This window comes from Marmota monax, unplaced genomic scaffold (assembly GCF_021218885.2).
Source record: "Marmota monax isolate L192 unplaced genomic scaffold, Marmota_monax_Labrador192_F-V1.1 WCK01_AAM20220418_F8-fsc00264, whole genome shotgun sequence".
Taxonomy (NCBI): Eukaryota; Metazoa; Chordata; class Mammalia; order Rodentia; family Sciuridae; genus Marmota; species Marmota monax.
Genome location: NW_026693143.1, coordinates 626903 through 649758, shown reverse-complemented (window position 1 = coordinate 649758; position 22856 = coordinate 626903). Strand labels below are relative to the sequence as shown.

The window sequence follows — 22856 nt, the reverse complement described above, 5'->3', positions numbered from 1 at the left end:
TTTCTTTATTTTTTAAATATTCCAATTTAATTTCACTCCAGCTGTCCAGCCAGTCATATTACACTCATTTATTGACTACTGTCTTCTTACTAAGCTAGAATATCTTAACTATAAATTAAATCCCCAAATATTTTAAATTGGGCTTGCTATTCCATTTCAATGGTCTATTTGTCTAGATTTGTTCAGGTGCCATATTGACTGAATTATAGTGGCTAATAGTATGTTTTATTTTCTGGTGAGGCTAGTTCTCTTCACTGGAACCAATGGAGTGCCCCTGAGGTAGGGTCAGAGAGCAAAAAGACAGCTGCAGAAAAGGTGTTGCTGTAGCAAAGAAAAACAACATGTGAAAATCAAATAGAACATTTAACAAATAAAATAAGAAGCTCTTAGAGGAAGCATGAGAAACAACAAATAAAATATTAATAAGAACATTAGTAAGAATCAAAATTATCATAAAAGACTTCTTGGGACAAAACAGTTATAAGTTAAAAAAAAAAAAAAAAGCATCATTGGCCAAATAAGGAAAATGAGACCAAATTGGTATTCTTCAAGAACAAAGATGAAGAAATCCTTTGAAACAAAAACAAAGAATACTTAAATAATAAAAAAATCATTTTAAATTGAAAAATGCAAAAAGCTAAATAACTAAGCCAATACTGTTGTAGTCCAAAAAAACTCAGTACATATACATTTCAATTGAAAATGAAATACAGCAAGATGTTGAGAGAAAATGACAAGAACTGCAGGAAAATTTAGTGTTTTTCAAACTATAAACTTATAGAAGGGGAGAGATGGTAACTATATTGCTAATCTATTTTATCTCCACTGCTCAACCCAAGGTCTAGATCAAAGTATGTATTCAATAAAAATCTGATGACGAAACAAATAAACATAAAATAACATACCAATATTATTAAAATCTGCATGAAGTTTGACAGTACTCTAGAAAATTGCAAATGACTAAAACTGAAGAATGCATGAAGAGGTAGTAAACCTACAGACTAAAAACTATGGAAGAAACTGGGAAGTACAGTAATTGTTTCTTTAAAAAATATAAGACATAAGCAAAATTTTCCAAAATTTTATGTAACAATTCTTGGGATTTTTAAAAGGCTGTCATAAAAACTCCAAATGCCAAAACTCAATTTTACATAAACCAAGTCTTCTTTATATTAGCAAGTATAATTGGTCAGTTAAAATGTAGAATTACAAAAATAATTATACACACATATTGCAAACTTTAAAAAAAAATTTTTTTTAGTTGTGGTTGAACACAATATCTTTATTTATTATTTATGCAGTGCTGAGGATCGAACCCAGTGCCTCACACGTGCTCTACCACTGAGCTTCAGTCCCAACCCATCAAACTTTTAATAAAAGCATATACATTAATTTTCTAATCATTTTTATGTAGGGCCAAGGCTTTTTCTTTGACTTTCATTCTACTTCTATTTCCTATTTCTTGCCTAAACTGCCCCATAAAACATGTATACAAGTTTTCAGCATCATTTCTTTACAATGAGATTTAAAATACATCCGGTAGTAATCTGAATGTAAAGGCCTAGATTTTTATGATCTCCCTCTTCTTTTTTCACTTATTTCACTCACACATAATAAAACAGCAATTTAAAAAGTAACTTACTTTATCAAGGCTTTCCAAGGTAATCAATTTTAATTTCAGAAAAATAATAATTTTTTAAACTAATATTTTATCAGTATGATTCATTATATTATACAATCACAACTAGGATAATCAGATTTGGTAACCAAAGCTTGGTAAGCACACAATTCAAGTCAACCACAGGAGAATTCTGAAAAGAAATCTCCTAGCCAAGAATACTCTCAGTCTACTTGGCAAAAAAAAAGTCCTTACTTGACAAAGTCAAGTTAAACTGATGCTAGTTAAAAGAGTATTTATTATACTATAATGCCAAAATCTAAATAAAATATTAGGAAACCAAATAGAGCATGATATAAACCCCAAGATCAAATGTCTTAACTTTCTAATATAAAAATACTTGAGTGTTATGATAAAAATAGTATTATAATTTCTTTTAAGATGTGGAAAAAGTCAAACAAACTTAAAAATTATTCCTGATTTTTTAAAAAGAAAGCTTTTAAATAGCAAGAAAAAGATACTTCAAAAACATGGTAAGGGGCTGGGGCTGGGATTGTGGCTTAGTGGTATAGTGCTTGCCTGGCACGCATGAGGCATTGGGTTCAATTCTCAACACCACATATTAATAAATAAATTAAATAAAGGTTCATTGACAACTAAAAAATATATTTAAAAACAACATGATGAGGAGAATCTGATTCAAACCAAAAGCCTATTCATTTTTTTGGTAATGGGGACTGAAACCAGAAGGGCTTAACCACTGAGCAACATGCCCAACCCTTTTTTAATATTTTATTTTAGAGATAGGGTCTTGCTAAAATGTAGTGTAGGGCTTAACTAAGTTGCTGAGGCTGGTTATGAACTTGTAATCCTCATGCCTCAGCCTCCTGAGCCACTGGGATTACAGGAGTGCATCACTGCATCTGGCTCAGCCTATTTCTTTTTTTTCTTTCTTTTTTGGTACCGGGAATTGAACTCAGGGACAAGCGACCACTGAGCGACATCCCCAACACTACTTTGTATTTTATTTAGAGATTGCTTAGTATTTTATTTAGAGTTGCTTAGTGCCTTGGCATTGCTGAGGCTGGCTTTGAACTCGCAATCCTCCTGCATCAGCCTCCTGAGCTGCTGGGATTATAGGTGTGAGCCACCATGCCTGGCTCAGTGACTATTTCTTACTTTAAAAAACTAGAGGCATTCTCAAGATTTCTTTCTTTCTTTTTTTCCCTGGTTGTATACAAAGTATATTTACACCAATTCATGTCTCAGGATTAATTATCACCTATTCACTGATAAATTTCCTACCCAAATGATTATGAGGTCTAGACAATTTCTCAAAGTCTACTGCTTGCCACACAGTAAAGAACAAATTAGTGACTGAATTTCACGTAAGCCAAGCAAGTGGTAAGAATCACTATACCAAGGGTTACACAGGAAAGCTAGCCAATAACCAGATAAGCCAGATAAACCAGATAAACCAGATAAAAGATAAGGAAAAGGTGGGAGCAGAATGACCATGACTTAGAAATGATATAACTGTCTTCCTTATAATCCTTAAAAAACATGAGGAATGCTTTGAATGTAATAAGTACTGTTCCATTTCTGGTAAGAGTAAAGTAATTCCCTCCTATCAGACCAACCTTCCTACAATAACAATGATAAATGTTAGACAAAATACCAATCACAACTAAAGACAGTACTGTCTAAAGATAATAGTGAACAATCAAAAAAGAAGTGGAGTTGTCACTTGGCCAAACTGAAATAGCACTGTATGAGTGTTTTAAGTTTTTGCCTGTGGGAAGACTCCATGTAGCACAAGAATGGTAACCTGAAATTTTATTAGCCTGAAGAAGTGAGATTAGATTCAGGGTTACCAGAGCACCTAGAAAAGGAGGGAGAATATTCTAAAAAATAAAAATAAAAATAAAAAGCCACAGATATGTTGAATGTAGACTCTCCAAATCTCTGATTTGGACCTGAATTGTGCATGGTTTTCATTGGTGATATGGAACAGATTCCAGGCAGTTAAAACAAGTCAACAAAGATTCAGCCGCTGCCCACTGCAAGAAAATGGGAGTCTGAAGTATAATGTTAACAAACAAACATCAACACTCAGAGGATTATTACAGAATTCATAATCTCTACAATATATCTTTGTGTTTTCTTTGTGTGTGGATAGTTCTAGAGATGGAACCTAGGACCTTGTGCCTGCTAGGTAAGCACAATATCACTGAGTCACTGAGCTCTTCTCTAGTGCTCCATATATCATTTTGATGGTTTGTTTTTCTGGAGTGCTGGGGATCAAATTCAGGGCCTTCTGCATGGTAGGCAAGTGTTCTTCCACTGAACTAAACTCCAGACCCTCCAATAAGTCATTTTAAATGTCTAAGCTGCAAGCCCAAACTACTAGATGTATGGAAAAAGGAAAATGTAAGAAAATGCAATCAATGGAGATCAACCCTGAGGTGATGTGATTCACATGTTAGAATAATGATTATTAAGGACTTAAATGATAACTTTTTGCTAAATGTCATAAATAAAAAAATGTGTAAATATCACCAATGGAAACTTAGTAAAGGAAAAGGACCAAATGGGAATTTTAGAACCAAAAAGTACAGTATCTGAAAAGGGTAAAAAAAAAAAAAAAAAAAAAAAAATCACTGGGTTAACTTTGGTTTAGAGATGAAAGAGATCAAAGGTAAAATCGGGTGAAACAGATAATAACAGATCAGTAGAAATGATCCAACCTAAAGAATAGGAAAAAAATGTTTATTTAAAATATGATTGTTTGAAGCAAACATTTTAACAATGTTGTGAAATTTATAATGTATGTAATATGATATTCATAACACAAAGGATGGAACAATAGATCCACATTTTATGTGAAATGGTACCACATTAACTTTAAGTAGACTGTAAAAAGATAAGTATACAGGAGATCAGAGAGAAAGCATTTTTTAAAAGATGCAAACAAGAATAACCTAAAACCCAAGAGATAATTAAAATCAAATTCTAAAATCATTCAATTAATTTGAAAGACAGCAGGGAAAAAAGGAACAGAGGAACAAAACACAGAAAAGACAAAAAACATATAGTGAAATGAAAGGATAAAAATGAGTGATAGGAAAGATAAAAAGGGACATTTCATGATAAAAGTCAGACATAGTCATAAATGTGTATGAGACTGGGATCAGAGCTTCAAAATATACTAAGAGACTGACAGCATTAAGAACATTTACACAGGGGTTGGGGTTATAGCACAGTGGTAGAGCACTTGCCTAGCCTGGGTTTGATCCTCAGCACTACATAAAAACAAATAAATAAAAAATAGAATTCATTAATAGGAAGGAATTTTTTTTATTGAGTGGGGGTACAGGGGATTAAACTCAGGGGCACTCAACCACTAAGCCATATCCCTAATCCTATTTTCTACTTTAAAAAAATTTTTTTTAAATGTTTTTTAGTTATAGTTGGACACAATACCTTTATTTTATTTATTTATTTTTACGTGATACTGAGGACCAAACCCAGTGCCCCGCATGTGCTAGGCGAGCGCTCTACCACTAAGCCACAAACTCAGCCCCCCTATTTTGTATTTCATTTAGAGCCAGGGTCTCACTGAGTTGCTTAGTGCCTCGCTGTTGCTGAGGATGGCTTCGAACTCATAAGTCTCCTGCCTCAGCCTACCAAGCTGCTGGGATTACAGGTGTGCATGCGCCAATGTGCCCAGTCCATAAATGGGAATTTTAACATCCCTTTGTTAGCAACCAATAGAACTAGATAATAAAAATTAGTAATGACACTGAAAATTTGCATAATACATTGATGTTAACAGAACTCTATACTAAACAACTGCAGAATAGATTCTTTTCAAGTACACATGGGAAAGTTATCAAGATAGACTATGTATTAGGCCATTAAACAAGTCACAACAAATTACAAAAGAATGAAATCCTAGTGGACAAAAGTGGAAATAGTTAATAGGATATCCAGAAAAATTTCAAATATTTAGAAGGCATATCCTTCTAAATAACAGAGTCAAAGAAGGGAAAATTTAAACACTTTCAAAAGAATGATAATGAAAATATAACACACAATTTTTTGGCTCTACCAGAAAAAATAGTACAAGAGATCACAAAAGAAATCACAATAAAAAAAATACAAATATCCAATAAACATGTAATTTTATTATATGCTGCCATTAAAGATTGTAATAGTATAAACAACTATTGAAAAATGTTTGTGATGTACTGAGAAAATTGCAATAAAAATGAATTGGTATCATGTAAAATATATTAATATATCAAATTGTGAGGTATATAAAGAAAAAATAATTTTCTTAGGATAATATAATCCCTTTATAAAAATTTTTATTATAAGCCAGACCTCATTTGTAATTAAGAATTGCAAAGTTTTGATGAAGAGTATATTCTTTAAATCGTAGTTTTACTTGTAAGAACTTATCCTTTTTTTTTTAATTTAAGCAAATATAGTTTTATTAAATTATCTCCAGAGAAAGAATTGAAAACAAGGTAGCAAGTGCCTCGTTTAAGTAAACTTGCTTATTTTTTTCTAATCAGTTTCAGATTTGGGGTATATACATTTCATGTCCCCACAAATGATTAAAAATTTAATGACCTCTTAATGAAGTAATGGCTCAGCTTAGAAATTGAATAAACTTATTAGACATATCTCTGTTTTATATCTAAGATAATTCTGAAGTGTAAGTAAATTCTTCTAGATAACTAAAAAAAAAAAAAAAATTCACTTAAGATTGGTGAAAAAGGTAACCACAATGAAATATTTTTTTCAGCATCACTGGCTGAAGACTTCCAAAGTTTTTCTGGCTAAATGCACTACTAAAACAACCAACTCTGAATATAAATGATTCCAAGTACATAAATATACCTCCAAAATATGAACAAATTGTATCTAAAAGTGTTATACAGTTCTACAATTTCCATCTGTTATGGCTTGGATTCTAAATGCCTCCAAAGGTTCACGTGTTCAAGGCTTGGTCCCAAGCTGATGGCATATGGAACCTTTAGAAAATGGTGCCTCTTGGACTTAGAATCATAAGACTCTTTCTACCATGCAGATATAATGCCATTTACCTATGAACACCTCAGGAAGTATTGATTCATCTCTAAACATATTACAAAATTATTGAAAGAAAAATCTCTAGATTTTATTAAATAATGTGATCAACACTTTCAGCATTGAAAATAATTTTAAAAGTAAGTGTAAATTACAACTTTAAAATGATAGAAATTATGTCTACCTATCATTTGTGGTCTTCTCCTAGCATTCTATGATCAACATTCTATGTGTCCTGGGATCTGGGGCAATCCTCTCTGGAGGGTCACTACAAATGCTTTGCTTTTTTTTTTTTTTTAAAGTAAGAACTTATCCTAATTCAGTAAATGAAAAGGTGTACAGTATTTATAACTGCAATAAAGAAAACAATGATACAAATAAAGAGTATTTTTATATGATTGCAAGATCATGAAGCCATATATTTACTAACATGGAAAGCGTATGTCATGTATTAATTCTAAAAAGCATAATCATATGTAGACATATTATTGTAAAAAACAATGTTCATTTCCCTGTGTCCCATTCAATTTTTATTTACATAGATTATATTATTGTGTCCATCTACAACATGTTAAAATATTTTTTAGTTGTAGATGGACACAATACCTTTATTTTATTTATTTATTTTTATGTGGTGCTGAGGATCAAACCCAGTGCCTCACATGTGCTAGGCAAGTGTTCTACCACTGAGCTACAACCTCAACCTGATTATGTCATTTTTTTAAAAACATTTACTTATTTAATTTAGTTGTAGGTAGACACAATAACTTTATTTTATTTTTATGTGGTGCTGAGGATGGAACTCAGTGCCTTAAGCATAAGAGTCAAGCGCTCTGAGCACCTCTGAGCCACAACCCCAGCCCTTAAGTCACTTTAAAAAAAATTTTTTTTTTTAGTTGTTGATGGACTTTTATTTTATTTATTTATATGTGGTGCTGAGAATCAAACCCAGTCCCTCACACATGCTAGGCAAGCTCTACCAATGAACTACAACCCCAGCCCACCTTGTCACTTTTTAATAAAGAAAAAAATTACTATAATGTATACACAGATTAAATATGCTAAATTTTAATCCTACCTACTATAAATATTTTTCAGCTCAATTTCTACCTTGATCCTATCACATCAGTCATTTAGCAAGTATACTGTGCATATTTTCTATGTGCCATGTTCTATATCAATTAGTGAAGAATAGTAGAAAAACCAGATATAATCCCTATCTTCATAGTATTTCCAGTTGTAAGAAGAAAGACATTAATAAAATAATGTTTTATACACACTCACACCAATCACCAGTCAGAATCACATGAAGAAGAGCTGGATAACTTCAGGTAAGGGAGGTAAGACAAGGTGATCTGGGGAAAATGGCAGAGAGGACATCTAAATAATAAGCAGGAGTTAACCAGATGAAAGGAGAAGAAAAGACATTCTCAAGAGAGGAAACAACATATTCAAAAGCTTCTGGCAGGAGAAGGTGGCTGCCTTGTGAAATTAAAAAGGTCAATATAGCTGAAGCAAGACCAGAGGGAAGATTTCTGTGAGATGGGGCTTGACAAATTGACTGGGGCTCAGTGTTGAAGAACTTTGTTTACAAATATCTCTACCTTCAGTTTAGTAGTGATATAAAGTCAATGAAAAGTTGGGAATGGGGACAGAAAGGACAAGCTGCCATGATTAGATATAAAAATATTAATATGACATATAGAAAAAAATCAGACAGGGCATAAGTACACTAGGAAGTTGCTACTGTATGTGACAGAGAACAGGGATAAGCGGTGGTAACAGAAATAACACAGAGAGCCTGGTGTGGTGTTGCATGCCTGTAATCCCAGCGGCTAGGGAGGCTGAGGAAGGAGGATGGCGAATTCAAAGCCAGCCTCAGCAAAGCAAGGTGCTAAGAAACCCAGTGAGACCCTTTCTTTAACTAAAATACAAAATAGGGCTGAGGATGTAGCTCAGTGGCCAAGTGCCCCTGGGTTCAATCCCCAGTGACCCCATTCCTCCCAAAACACACACACACACACACACACACAAAGAAAAAAGCTTAGGAGGTGAAACTGACAATTCAGTAATGATAGGACGCAGAGTCTGAGGGAGGGGGAAATGTCAAATTTGGTGTCCCAAGTTTCTGCTTTGAATATCCAGTTGGTTGGCTGGTGCTCCTACAGACAAAGGTAACATCAGAGAACCAGGTGCAGTTGGAAGAGCATGATTTTAGTTTTAGACATGATGAGTTTAAGGTGTTTTTGAGGTATGCTGGAGGGGTTTTCAAAAAGACAGTTATAATAAAGCTCCTTTTCAACATCTTTGTCAATATCTTCAACGTAGTCACCTCTTTCCAACTTGTTCCTAGAGAAAAATCTGAAAAGTCATTTACGTAAGGGAATGACTGAATTACTATATTTTAGGTAATTTTTCTTTTGAAATAAAATCCCTATCTAAAAAAAGATAGCTATATGTAAGGTATCTAGCACAAAAGGAAGATGTAATCCAGAGGGAAAAAATTATGTTCATAAAGGACTTGGGAAAAGATATCATTACCTAGGAAAAGAGAAATTGAGAAGCAGACCACCAATGTTTAATTGCCCATAGTTAAAAATGATGCTTCAATAAATTTATTCTAAGCACAAATAAATAAGCATTGGTCTCATATTTTGTAAATTTTATTTATCTTTTCATGAGGTAATACTCAATTATATGTTACTTTTATTACTGAGAGAAATTCAAGAGGATGAACTTTGTATGTCTAATATAGTTCTCATTAAAATTCAATTAGTTAGAACCTTACCCTGAGTAAACACAAATTAAGGTATTTTGTATTTCTGAAGAAATTTTTGTATCTTGATTGTAAGAATTATTACCTGGCTAAAAAGAAAACATTCTGCCTTTAAATTATGATTTTAAAAGCTATTCTGAATTATAACATTTCAGGTATCTTATTTATTCATTCCTCAACTATTTTCTGTGAGATCAATATATGTTAGGTATTGTGGAAAGAAACTAAACATTAAAACCTAGCCTTAAGGAGCTCTCAGGTTAATAAAGAGAAAAAGCAAATAAAGAAACTGAAATATTATATTCTAAGTGTGTATCATATATGCATGGGATACAATGGGAATACAAAGGAAGGATACCAACAGAGACTTGGGAAGACATACTCAGAGGTTTCCTAGATTTTTAAGAACAATTGGAGTGGGTCAGGTCAAGAACTGGAGACACAATCTAGGCAAAGAAGCCTGTATCATAAAGTCTACTAAAAAAATTTGGATGCTTTTAAGTTTGTGAAGAGTCAGTGAAGAGTCTTCAGCAGGGAGTGACATGCTCCAATTGACATTTTAAAAGGACACCTACTGGTAATATGAAAAATTAATTGGACTTGGGCACTACAGTTTAGATGAAAAATAATGAGAGCCTGAATTTAAGTGATAATGGGAAGACCTAGGGAAGGTAGGCAGAGGCTGAGAGATATTTGAGAAGTGGAATGATGGAACTAAAGCTAGAGATGGAGGAATAAAGTATGATTTTCAAGTTTCTGGCTAGCTAATTAGGTAAAGGTAGATGCCCACTCATGAGTTTAGCTGTGGACATTCTTAGGTTGAGGAGAAAATGATAAGTAGGCATTTAGAAATACAATCTAGAATACTTAAATTTAAAGTCAGATTGTAGATAAAGTCTTTACTGTTTAGGTGGTTTTTGAAACTACTGCTTTCATTAAAAAAATGAGCTTAGCAATGTTTCTAAGTAATCTAGTTAGTAAGTTTGTTTATAATGCATTTTTATACCTAACTGCACACCTAATGTCTTCACAGTCAGCAATCCATGTTTAGTTTCCCAGTGCATTCTTTTGTATACTAAAATTTAAGAGCCATTGATATATGAAATAGGAAAACAATGTCAATTGTACAATCCTAGAAACATCAATATTGAAGGAAACAATTCTGGAAGCTTATAACAAAATATTAACAGTGGTGATCAATGGATGATGAAATATAGAGTTTAAATTTTCTTCTGATCAAAACATTACTGGGTTTGATTCTCAACACCATATATGAACAAATAAATAAATAAAGATTCATCAACAACTAATAAAAATGTAAAAGATTACATAAACATTTTGGAAGGTGGAGATAGAGATTTCTAGTTAAAACAGAAAGCTAGAACCTCAAAATAAGTGGAATAGTCATTTACCTTAATTTTTGTTTTTATTTTTAAAATTTCAACATTTACCTTTAACGAGAGGTAAATATTAAATATTTTTAAATTAAAAGAACCCTTAAAAGTGATGTATATGCTTGAGTTTTTAAGATCATTTTATACATTTCATGGTGAGAAACAGCTTTTTCTGAAACACAACCATCAAAACTAATAACAAATTCTAAGGTATTTATAAATGAAGTACTACAATTTTATAAGTGAATGACTTCAGCAAAAAAAATGTTAAAATGAGGACTAGCACAATGGATTCCAACACCTAATCACACTCAAATCAGATATATTTCTAAAATGACACTGTAAGTTGATTTAGTATCTCAATTTTAAAAAAGAAATGCCTAATTTCCCCCTTTGATTCAATATAGCCATTTTATGCTTCAAAATACAAAATGTCATGAGGATGATGACTAATGCAGTAACCATGATGCAAAAAACAAGTTAGGTCTTGTTTAAGAAACTGTTTTATGGGGCTGGGGTTGTGGCTCAGTGGTAGAGCACTTGCTAGCACATGTGAGAGGTACTGGGTTTGATCCTAAGTACCTCAGAAAAATAAATACAAGTATTAAAAAAAAACTGTTTTGTTTTATATTAAAAGACAAAAATACTGATCTTTTAACCCTGAAAAGTTTCAAAAAACACCAGTATGATTAGAAGCATGACATTTCTTTCATTACCATGGGCTCGAAGTAAAGCTTCAGCAGTAAATAGAGGAGCCTGAAGCATGTCTGCAGTTTCCACAATAAGCATATCTTTCAATCTGCGAAGATCCTGAGGCCTTAATCCTTCATATGGCTTTGAAAAGAAGAGAAATTAGAAATTAGAAGTTAGATTGGCCATGATGCTTAGGAATTATCAAAATATATATAAACAAATACATAAGATTATCATTTATTAAATCTTTCAGCTTCAATTTGATTATAGAAGTTCAAATGGTATTTTTAGGTTCTACTGTCACAGACTTCAAACTACCCTTTCACAAGTCCCTTTTAAGCTGGAAAGCAGATGCTGGGGCTCACGCAACTCAACATTCTAAAAACAAAAGTATTAAAACCATAGTGGCAAAACCATCATACCTTACAGTTTTGCAAATCTGGATTATATACCAAAAAAAGCCTTAGAAATAAAAACTTATAATCATATGAATAAGCAATAATCACTATTAAAGGTCTCATGTATTTTTATCCAGTTCTTTCTGCAAACCAACTGTATATAAATACATGTATGTTCACTTAAGGCAGTTTCAGTCACTGAATCACTGAATAGTAACCAATGCATTGTAGTAAACAAGAATTAAAAATTAGCTTAAAAAGCAGTAGAGATTCCCAAACATTTATTAGAAAAACAACCACTCAGATGTCCTCTGGTAGTATCTATCACAGTTCTTAAAGAGCTCTAGGCAGGGATAAATCTCACCCAGTGTATTTGATTTACAAATATTTTAGAATTAGATGTTATTTTTATTTCTTGCTTGGTTTTTTTGGTATCATGGTAATTATTTCATCAATTCTTACTTAACTTCATGTGACTAGGACTATTCACCAAGGCTAATTTTTCTGAGTTGACAGGATTAACTTTCTTATTCTTAGATATCTTCTGGCAGGGACAAATAAAAAGCAATGAGTATATTAATGACAGAGAAGACTGACACACTTAACCCCATAAAAATCTGCCAAGATTTAAACAAACAAACCAAAAAAGGCGTATTACATTTAATATATAGAAATTCTGTCATCATAAGTAAGTTTTTTTTTAAAAAAATTATAAAACATAAACAGCCTTAAAGATACAAATTCTTTCTCCAGCAAAGGCCAAGGTTACAAAAAAAAAAAAAAATACAACACAGTATTGGCAAAGTTGCAGTGAGCATCAGCAACATTATAGATGAAAATGAAAATCAGTGTATCATTTAACAACCTACCATAATCTATCATGAACCCTTAAAATATTCATCTTTTAACCTATTAATTTGACTTGTATGAATGTATTTCAAGATAGAATTGCAAATGTGGACAGAACTGGTTATTTGTAATGTTATTTGAAAAGTGAAAAAAAAAGTAAATAATTCAGATCTACACTAAGGGAATTATGGTACAATCACATTAGAATATGCATGTGAAATGATTTTCATCATGATAATTTTCATGATGAGTTCGTAAAAATCCAGCAGTGTTAGGAATTAAAAAAAATATTTAAAAAAGCATGTTCTATGGAAAAAATGTAATTGAAAAATAAAAGAAAAATCACTTGGGATGTAAAACAGCTACCAGGAGTAGCAGTGTACATTCAATCTTTAGTGTTTCTGCTATTAAAAATTATGGGGTAGACTTAACATTATATACATTCCACATCACACAGTATTATAGCCTACTTCATATGTATCCATTCAGCTACAACGCCATGAATGCCTACATATACAGGTATTCCATGAACTTAACTAGAAAATAAATGGAAAATTAACACTATTCTATATAGAAATATAATTAAATAAAAATGAAAGAAGCACTTCACTTTAATCCTAAGTATCCTTAGAAAAAAGTCTTAATTGTATAATGCTTCCTTTCAAGCTAACTGTGAAACACATTTTCTCCTAAAAAAAATCCTAGTACATCTTTTAATAGTTAAATTTGTAGTATTCATTTTATTATGTAAGTATATACTATGTATCACATTGTTTCTAGAAAATGTATTTCAAGTCCAGGTTTGGGGTTGGAGTAACTTTCTTTGCCTCAATAATTAGAGTATTTCTTGATATTCCCAGGGGTAGCAATTGTGTATTTCCTGAACTCATTTCCTAAATATTCTTTTTCAGATTAGCCATCATTCTACCTCATCAATGTTGAACCAATTAAGCAGGGAGAAAATGGTTAATTTAATTATGACTTTATAGATTATTATCAAGAAACCAGCCAGGCACAGTGGTGCATGCCTGTATTCCCAGTGACTCGGGAGGCTGAGGCAGGAGGATCTAGAGTTCAAAGCCAGACTCAGCAAAAAGTGAGGCACTGAGCAACTCAGTGAGACCCTGTCTCTAAATAAAATACAAAATAGGGCTGGGGATGTAGCTCAGTGGTCACATGCCCCTGAGTTCAATCCCAGTACCCTCTGCACCCCCGCCCCCAAAAGAAACCAATAGTACAGATAAACTAACGGGGGGGGGGGGGGGGAAATCACCTTTCCTTGCAATTCTGATATAATGTACTGAAAGATTTTTTTTAATTTTAGACATATTAAGAAGGAAAGGATACTATAAAACAATCAGCATGAATTAAGTTTTTTTTAAATGTATGCAGTTTTAAATTGAGAAAGACAACAATGGAAGAAAAACAGTTGTTGAAGGACAAAAACATATTGCCTGCATAAACATGTAACATATTCATTCTGAATTTCTGTAGGAGAATTGTAATTAGGTCATGTGAAGCATTTCAATACATTGCTCAGTCCCAAGTGGGCATTAACTAGCTCTTTCTTCTGTAGGAAAGATTAAAATTAAGGCGCCTTTCTTTTTCCTGCTGCCAGGATAAACTGCTTCTACTTTCAGATTAAACACAAACCAGCAATAACCTTCAAAGGAGTCAGTACAGATATAAAAAAAGAAAAAGGAAACTAAATTAAAAAGACACAGTGAATAAAAGTACCTCTACTGTATCAGTGCATACTACTGCTACCAAGAGACCACTCAAGAAATGAGAAAACCTAACACAAAAATAGCACTATTTTTATACCATGTTAAAAAAAAAGGCAGTTTCTTCAAAAATAGTTTCAGAAAGACTCTGACATAAATTAATTGAAGGGCATATTTGTTTTTGTTAAATTTTTCCACAATGAAAACAGCACCCTGCTATGAATGTGAAACATGTGAAACGTTGTTTTTTTTTTGTTTGTTTGTTTTTTAGTTTAAGGATAGCATTTTTTTACTCCAATATATTGGTAACTTAAAATTTTTAAATGTGAAATACACTCAGGAGAGTGTATTTCCAATTCCCCTTAATACCAATTTTCATTTTGCTGATCCATGAGCTTATTTTAAGAGGTAGAGGGGGAAAAAAGCAGCCAGAGAAATAGGCAATATCCTCTCTCCCTATTCAGCTGTTATTGCCTGGGCATTAAGACCTAGACTATTTTCACCTATACCTCCACTTAAAAGTATACTATAGAGCAGAGGAGGTTAAATGTGCTAACAAGAGTAGTTGCCTAAGGCAATGCCCAACATGTGGGTTCCCTGCTAGACAGAACCTTGAAGGGGCTCAGGAGTAGAGCGCTCGCCTAGCATGTGTGCGGCACTGGATTCAATCCTCAGCACCACATAAAGAAATAAATAAAGATATTGTGTCAAACTACAACTAAAAAAAAATTAAACAACAACAAAAGGAACTTGAGCCTTCCTGATTTGTAGAATGGTGGAAAGAGAGAATTCTTAAATTTTTTTTCTTTTTTTATGAAGGCCTTTTGTACAGCATGTGCACTTTTCATTTATTCAGAAGAAAACTTAGAATGTTTCTAGGCAGCCATAACTATAGTTTTTATTTTTATTTTATTTTTTTTTCTTATCTGCGTTCCTATTGTCTCCAGGCACTTAAAACAGTGTCTGGCAGAGCAGCAACTCAGAGTTTTGCTGAATGATGGGATAAGAAATGGATTTCACCCATTTATAAACTAATTATTTTATTATTTATAAACTAATTAATTACAACGTGTCAAGAAGATAAAGGATATCTTATACACCATCTAGATCATTAACTGAATCAAAAACAACTCAGAAATGTAAAAATATCTAAATTACTTAAATATTCATCAATAAACAAATGGTCAAGATATGCAGATTAGGTAGCTCAGTGGTAAAGCCTTGGCCTAGCATGCCTAGGCCCTGGTTCAATCCTCAGCACAGGGGTAGGGGGTGTCATGGGGAGGGGGCGGTGGCAAGGGGAGAGTCTCTCAAACACAGATTATATATTCTGACTTGGGAAAATGTTCAAGATACATTGTAAAGTTCAAAAAAAAGTATCAGGACTCAATACATGATGATCTTTTATGTTAAAAACTCAATATGTATATATGTTTTTGCTTAAGTCTAATAAGAAACTTAATACGAAACGGGTAGCATCAGGACAGAGAACATTTTTTAGCAATAAATATGCATTATAAATTTCAGAAAATGCATGAAAATAGAAAAGTAAGAAAAGCAAAGGAAATTTCCCATGACCACAATTATTATTTTATATACTTCAATCTTCTTTCTTTATATAGGTTTTCTTCTATATTATTAGAATCAAACTATTATATATTTAAAGTTAATCTAATAGTTTATTACAGTTATACTAAGTTCATTTAGGTCATTCATCTGTTAATGAGTTCTACTGATTTATTTTATTTATTTAAAATTTTTTTTTGTCCCCCAAGTAGTTCTAAGTTCTATTAGTTTCTAAACACCAAATTCTACTAATTTCATATTTAACTAGGAATTAAATTATGGTACCTTGGAGAAAAGATTAAATACATAATCACAAATGACTTTCAATTTAATCACATCAATATTATTTCTGGAGTACTACTGCTGAAATGTTATCTTTTGACTAAATAATTATATTAATAATTTATGCTTGACTCAAAATCATGGATTGTCAAAAGGGAAGTAGTATGGCAAACAGAAGAATCAAGTTCATTTCACTGTGATCCTGGAAAGTATTTTCTGGTTTATCTTTCTTATTAAAAAGGGAGGTGGAGGGGCTGGGGGTGTGGCTTAGCAGTAGAGCACTCGCCTACTAGCGCATGTGAGACTCTGGGTTCAATCCTCATCACCACATAGAAATGAATAAAATAAAGGTGTTGTGTACAACTACAACTAAAAAGTAAATACTAAAAAAAAAAAAAAGTGAGGAAGGGGACACAAATATCACTCAAAATTCCTGTGTGGATTCAATAACCATGTGAAAAGGCCAGCAAAATCTTTAGGACATAGGCCCTTTCTATATGTACTTAAACTTAATAAGTATGTCTATAATATAACCTAAATAAAGAAACAAAAATGCAAAGAAATACAAATATTAATTCTAAGAAACTCAACTCTTTTGGCCTTTAAGAGAGTATAAAAACTCAAAATATTTTTGTTGACAATTTCATAGGAAAAATAAAACAAACAATATGACTGGATGATACACATACAAACCAATAGTGATACAATACCTTTAGAATCAAGTTAGTACTGAACAATGAAGAATCAGAATCATTTTGGGAGGAAAAATTGTGTTATAATTTCTTTAAGCAATATCAATGGATGCATACTCTGTAAGCAGAGTGTTAGGCACTGAAAATACTCTGTTGAATAAGGCAGATGAGGCTCTAGATTTATTGTAGTTGACAATCTAATAAGAGAGAAAGGCAATAATCAAATAAATACACAAAATAATTATAGCATCTGATAGGTCTTATGAGAAATAAATGGGGGCACAAAGTTTCAGGTAGACAGGAAGAATAGATATTGAGGTCTACTGCACAATAGTGTGAAAGACTAGAGTCAGAATAAAAATGTACTGTGTATTTCAAAATAACTAAGAGCAATTTTCAAATATATCACCATAAAAAAATGATAGAGCACCACTGGGGAGACCATATTTAGAAAGATTTTCTCTCTGAACCTAAAAGGAAACAACTGGGAGAAGATTTCAGACATAAAGCAAATGGAAAAGCCTTGGATTAGTCTAGGTATTGTGCTGGGGAAGTAAATTTTGAGATGAAGATGGAAAGAGAGGTAGTAGTAAGATCATAAAAGGGCTTTCATCTGAGCAAACAATTCAGATTTTATTCAAGTACAATGACAAGTCACTCATATTGTTTGAATATGTTTAAATGTGCCCTTCCCCACCTGTTTTCCTGTCAAAGATTCCTGTGCTAAAAGCTTGGTTCTCACTGTGGCAATGATGGTGTGGAATTTTTAAGAGATATGGCCTATGAATGGCAGGTCCTCAATTAGGGGCATACCCTAGGAAGGCACTGTGGGACCCCAGTCTTCCTCTGGTTTCTTGTTTCAAGATCACTCCCATAAATACTCTCCACTATTTGCCATGGGGCCCTTATCAGAACCTGCCGTTTAGACTTTCAGCTTCTAAAACCAGAGCTACATAAACTTCTTTTCTTTATAAAGTTAGCTCATCTCAGGTATTTCATTCTAACAACATAAAATGGACCAATATGGTCACTAATTCATTTAAATGATATGAAGTGATTTAAGTTTAAAAATGCACCACTCTGACTCCTATGTACAAAACATATTCTAAAGGTACCAGATTGGAGGTAAGGAAAATATAACAATAGCTAAGAAGTGAGTATGGTGAGGGCCTGGAGATGGAGAGTAGAAGTAAAGACTGAAGAGCATATAGATTTAGGTAAAATTAACAGGACACCCTGATTGTTTGGATGTGATGGTTAAGGAGATGTGAGGAATCAAGAATGCCTGCCATATTTATTATGCTTGAGCAAATCAGTTAGCTATGGAGATGACAGGATATTTAGCATATTGCAAAGATGACCATACAAACCAAGCTCTAAAGAAAAAAAAATTTCTAATTTAATATAAAATGTAAAATTATTGTTACATAATTTTTTATTAAAAACAACAACAACAACAAAAAGCACCTTACCTCTCGTTTGTCTAATGCAGCATATTCAGCTTCTATTTCTTCAGCCTCAGGATCCCGTGAAAATACCATTTGGGATTCCAGATTGAGGGCCAAATCTTTGTGGTGTTGTTTTTCAGCACAATCACAAGGAGTATCTTTATTTTCATTCTCAGCAAACAAGTCTCCTCCATGTTTTACTAAAAGCTAAGAAAGATTTTTTTTGAAAAGTTGCAACCAGATTTACATGAAAAGTTACTGCAACCTACTGATTTTTAAAAAATACAATAGGATTAGCGTAACAAAAATGCAACAGTATGTATAGTGTGTATTTGAACTAATAATAAAATGTATTTTAGATATCTGTGGCTTCTAATTTTTAAGGCTAGAAATTATTCTTTTTTAATAATAAGATGAATTCCTTTGATTATAAACAATAATAAATAAACATTTTACTTGTATCATTCATTATCCTGTGAAATACTAAAATGAAATTAGGATGACCAAGTCACTGAGGCAAAGCTGTTTCTAATATTCCTCAAAATAAGTGATGGGATGAGCTACTGATGGACAAGTTGGGAAGATCCTCTATCATACAATCTCTCTTTGGTCCAAAGAAATCCATCTCTAAAAAGACATAAAATAATGTTGTAACTTGCGTACTACTGAGGTTTCTGCTGGTTTTGCAGAAGTTAAATATGTAATTTCTAAGAGCTGTAGGTTCCAGATTCTGATTGTGTTCATGGAGATGTTAAGGACATAAAAATCTTCAAAAAACCCTTCAACTTTGAAGGGCATTCTGACAATTAAGCATGAAGATTCTTATACAGGATTCAGTCATACTCAGTATAGTAACAGTCACTATGTATTGCCTTCTAAGCACAGCATAGTGCTTAGCATTAAATATACATTCTCATTTAATATTATACACTCCTGTGACAGAAGTGTCTCAGAAAAGGAATTTGACCAAAGTTACCTAGCTAGTCAGACACAAGTGTGATCAAGTTTTTAACTGTGCTTGGCTATTCTGCTGACTCATGTTGTAGGATGATCACACAAACTGAAGAAGGCAAATGCAACCTGAGTCAATCCTCAAGTTCTGCCCAGGCTCTTATGTAAATCTAAATATGAATACTTTTGTAGAGGCTTTCACTTTATATGAGGGTTAATCATAAATGGCTCTTTTCATTTTCTTTCAAATAATTTTATCCTCCTCTTTGCTCACCAGCAAACACTGACCTTCTTGCAAAGTTCTTCTGATTGGAATTCTTTTTTTTTTTGTACCAGGAATTGAACCCAGAGCACTTAACCACTAAGCAACATCCCCAGCCCCTTTTATTTTGAGACAGGGTCTCACTTAGGGCCTTGCTAAGTTGCTGAGGCTGGCTTTGAACTTGGTATCCTCCTGCCTCAGCCTCCTGAGCCACTGATCTGATTTAAATTCTTATGTTTCCTCTACAGTCATACCAAGATATATCAAATCATCACTATTTCAACACATCTTTTCTTCAATTCTGCCTTTCTTCCTGTTTACAATTCCAGAGGTGGGGTAACCAATAACATTCAAAACAAATCCCATACCATTCTTCTGATCCATAATATAAAATGTTGGGAACTCTTGGCAAGTCATTTAACTCTTTCAAGTCACAGTTTACATAGGCCCATTAGAAAAAGAGACATGTAATTTTGAAAAAAAAGGTGCAAAACAAGATGATTCCTAAAGTCTGTTCTAATTGTAAGATTACCATTTCACTATCTCTGTGTACTGGACTTCATTACTTTCTCCATCTCTACTATGACTTCCTTTAGCTCCTGGCACAGAATCCCTTTAACTTAATCCTGCTATCCTTTTAGTTACTTTCCTAATACTGTAACGGGCGGGATAATGACATTTTGGTGTGCATATAAGAAGAAGATGTAGTGAGATAATAGAGCAGAAAAATTATTATTATTGCCTTAGTGGTGTTGTGACTATCCTAAATTTGTAGAACACCACCTTATTCATAGTTTGTGGTGATACTGGTGTAAACAAACCTACTATGCTGCTAGTCATATAAAAATTACATACATAAGGCTTTCACTTTATATGAGGGTTAATCATAAATGGCTCTTTTCATTTTCTTTCAAATAATTTTATCCTCCTCTTTGCTCACCAGCAAACACTGACCTTCTTGCAAAGTTGAAAAGGAGGGAAAGGTATGTAGCAGGCTTTAACATCAAGGTTTATGTACATACATGTTATTATGTTCATACAATGGTGAAACCACCTAACTATGCATTTCTCAGAATGTATTTCCATTGTTAAGGAATGCATGTCTGTCTGTTCCTGTTGTCCTCAGCCACATTTCTCAAAAATATTCACTCTCTCTCCATTTTCTCAGCAAATGACTCAATTACTCCTAGTTATCTTCTACCTTATTTTATGGAAACAATATTCCTGAAAGTCATTAATACCTCTTAACTCTCAATCCAACAGTCTTTCTCAGTCCTCCAATTCCTTTACCTTGCTGCAACATGTCACATGACTGAGTACCCTCTGTTTTAATCAGCTTTTTCACTAAAAGATTTGACCAGAACAACTATAGAGGAGGAGAAGTTTATTTGAGGGCTCAGGATTTCTAAGGTTATTAGTCCACAAAGGTCATCTCCATTCCTTAGCGCTCTAGTGAGGCAGAACATCATGGCAGAAAAGGGTGGCAAAGGGAAGCAAGCAGCTCACATGATGTTTAGGAAGCAGAGAGAAACTCCACTTTCCAGATACAAAATATATACCCCATAGCCCCATACCCAATGAACCACTTCCTCCAGCCACACCCCACCTGCCTCTCTAGTTACCACTCAGTTAATCCCACCAGGGATTAATTCACTGATTAGGTTAAGCGTATAGCCCAATCATTTCTCCTCCAAACCTTGCACTGTCTTATACATGAGCTTTTGGGGGACACCACATCTAAACCATAACACCCTTTCTCTTGGGAATTCTTCTCTTGGCATCCTTGACATTGTATCACTATGCCACCGTACTTTTCTACTTTTTCTGTTTCTGACATAGGCTTTACCTCTTGTTCTTACCATCTTCAAATGTAAGCATTCTCTAAATTGACGTTGTCACTTTAACTAGACTTTCCCCTGGATCTCCCATCTTTCCATTGTCTTGTTTGTAGCTGTCAATCATGTAGCTCATAATTCCAAATCTATACTCTTTAGTCCCAAACATTTGGTCCTAATTTTCAGTAGTCTGTCTACTATTTCTTGTGGAGAATCTAAGACCTGAATATCCATCCTTCTAAATAAAAGGCTACTTTCCCTTCTTTTCAACCCATTCCTTCCTCATCTTACTTTTTGAGAGGCTGATAATTGTTGGCAAGCCTCAAATTTACTTAGATTTAAAACCATATTCATTTTTCTTAAAGTTAATTTAATTTAAGGAGATAAGAGTAGATTATTATAGAAAATGTAAAAAAAAATCAGAAAATGTCATCCCAAGATAGTTCATCATAGTCAATATTAAAAATTTAAAGCCTCCATCATTTTAAACCTTTTTCTCCCTTGCTTTTTTTCTTAGTTTTTATTTTTTTGTTCTATTAAGTTATGCATGATAGTAGAATGCATTTCGACACAGCATACACAAATGGAGTATAACTTCTCATTCTTTTGGTTGTAAATGATGTAAAGTTACACTGTTCAAGTAATCATATATGCACATGGGGTAATAATGTTCAATCATTCTACTATCATTCCTAATCCCAAATCCCCTTGCCTCCTTTCACTTCCCCTCTGTCTAATCCAAAATACCTCTATTCTTCCCTAGCCCCACCCCCTTAATGTGAATTAGCATCCACATACTAGAGAAAACATTCAGCCTTTGGTTCTTTGTTTCCCTTCTTTTTCATGTCACTAAATGCTACCAGTTCTTCATAATATCCCATATATCTGCTTCATTCTTTCCATCCCTAATGCCACCACACAAAGCCAAGCTCTTTATCAGTTTACACAAGATTAATCCAATAATTTCACTACGACTCCTCCATCTAGTACAATGGTTTTCAACCTTGGCTACACACTGAAGCCATCTGGAGAACTTTAAAAATAACAATGTGTGGGATCTACATTTAGAGCTTATGATTGTATTAGTATGAGGTTTCTATACAGTAATGGTTAGAACCAGTGACCTGATACAAGGTTTTCAAATGGTTTAACAATCATCTGGGGAGCTTCATAGTCTTATAAAATGGATTTGGAGTGGAAAGTGCAATCAATTTATTTTTATAGGTGATTAAAATATAAGTGGCCCAAAGACCTCACTGTAAATAGGGATT

At 33.2% G+C, this 22856-nt stretch overlaps 1 protein-coding gene across 6 annotated transcripts in view; it reads right to left on the bottom strand.

Moving 5' to 3' along the window:
- Window positions 1–22856, bottom strand: part of Ankib1 (ankyrin repeat and IBR domain containing 1) — a 121766-nt gene that overhangs the window by 48169 nt on the left and 50741 nt on the right. For all 6 annotated transcript variants that reach the window (XM_058582881.1, XM_046455182.2, XM_046455181.2 and 3 more), the window contains exons 4-5: window positions 18562–18744; window positions 11602–11719 (exon numbers count right to left, since the gene is read on the bottom strand). In XM_058582881.1, the coding sequence (XP_058438864.1) occupies window positions 11602–11719; window positions 18562–18744 (301 nt within the window). The remainder of the gene's footprint in view (window positions 1–11601; window positions 11720–18561; window positions 18745–22856) is intronic.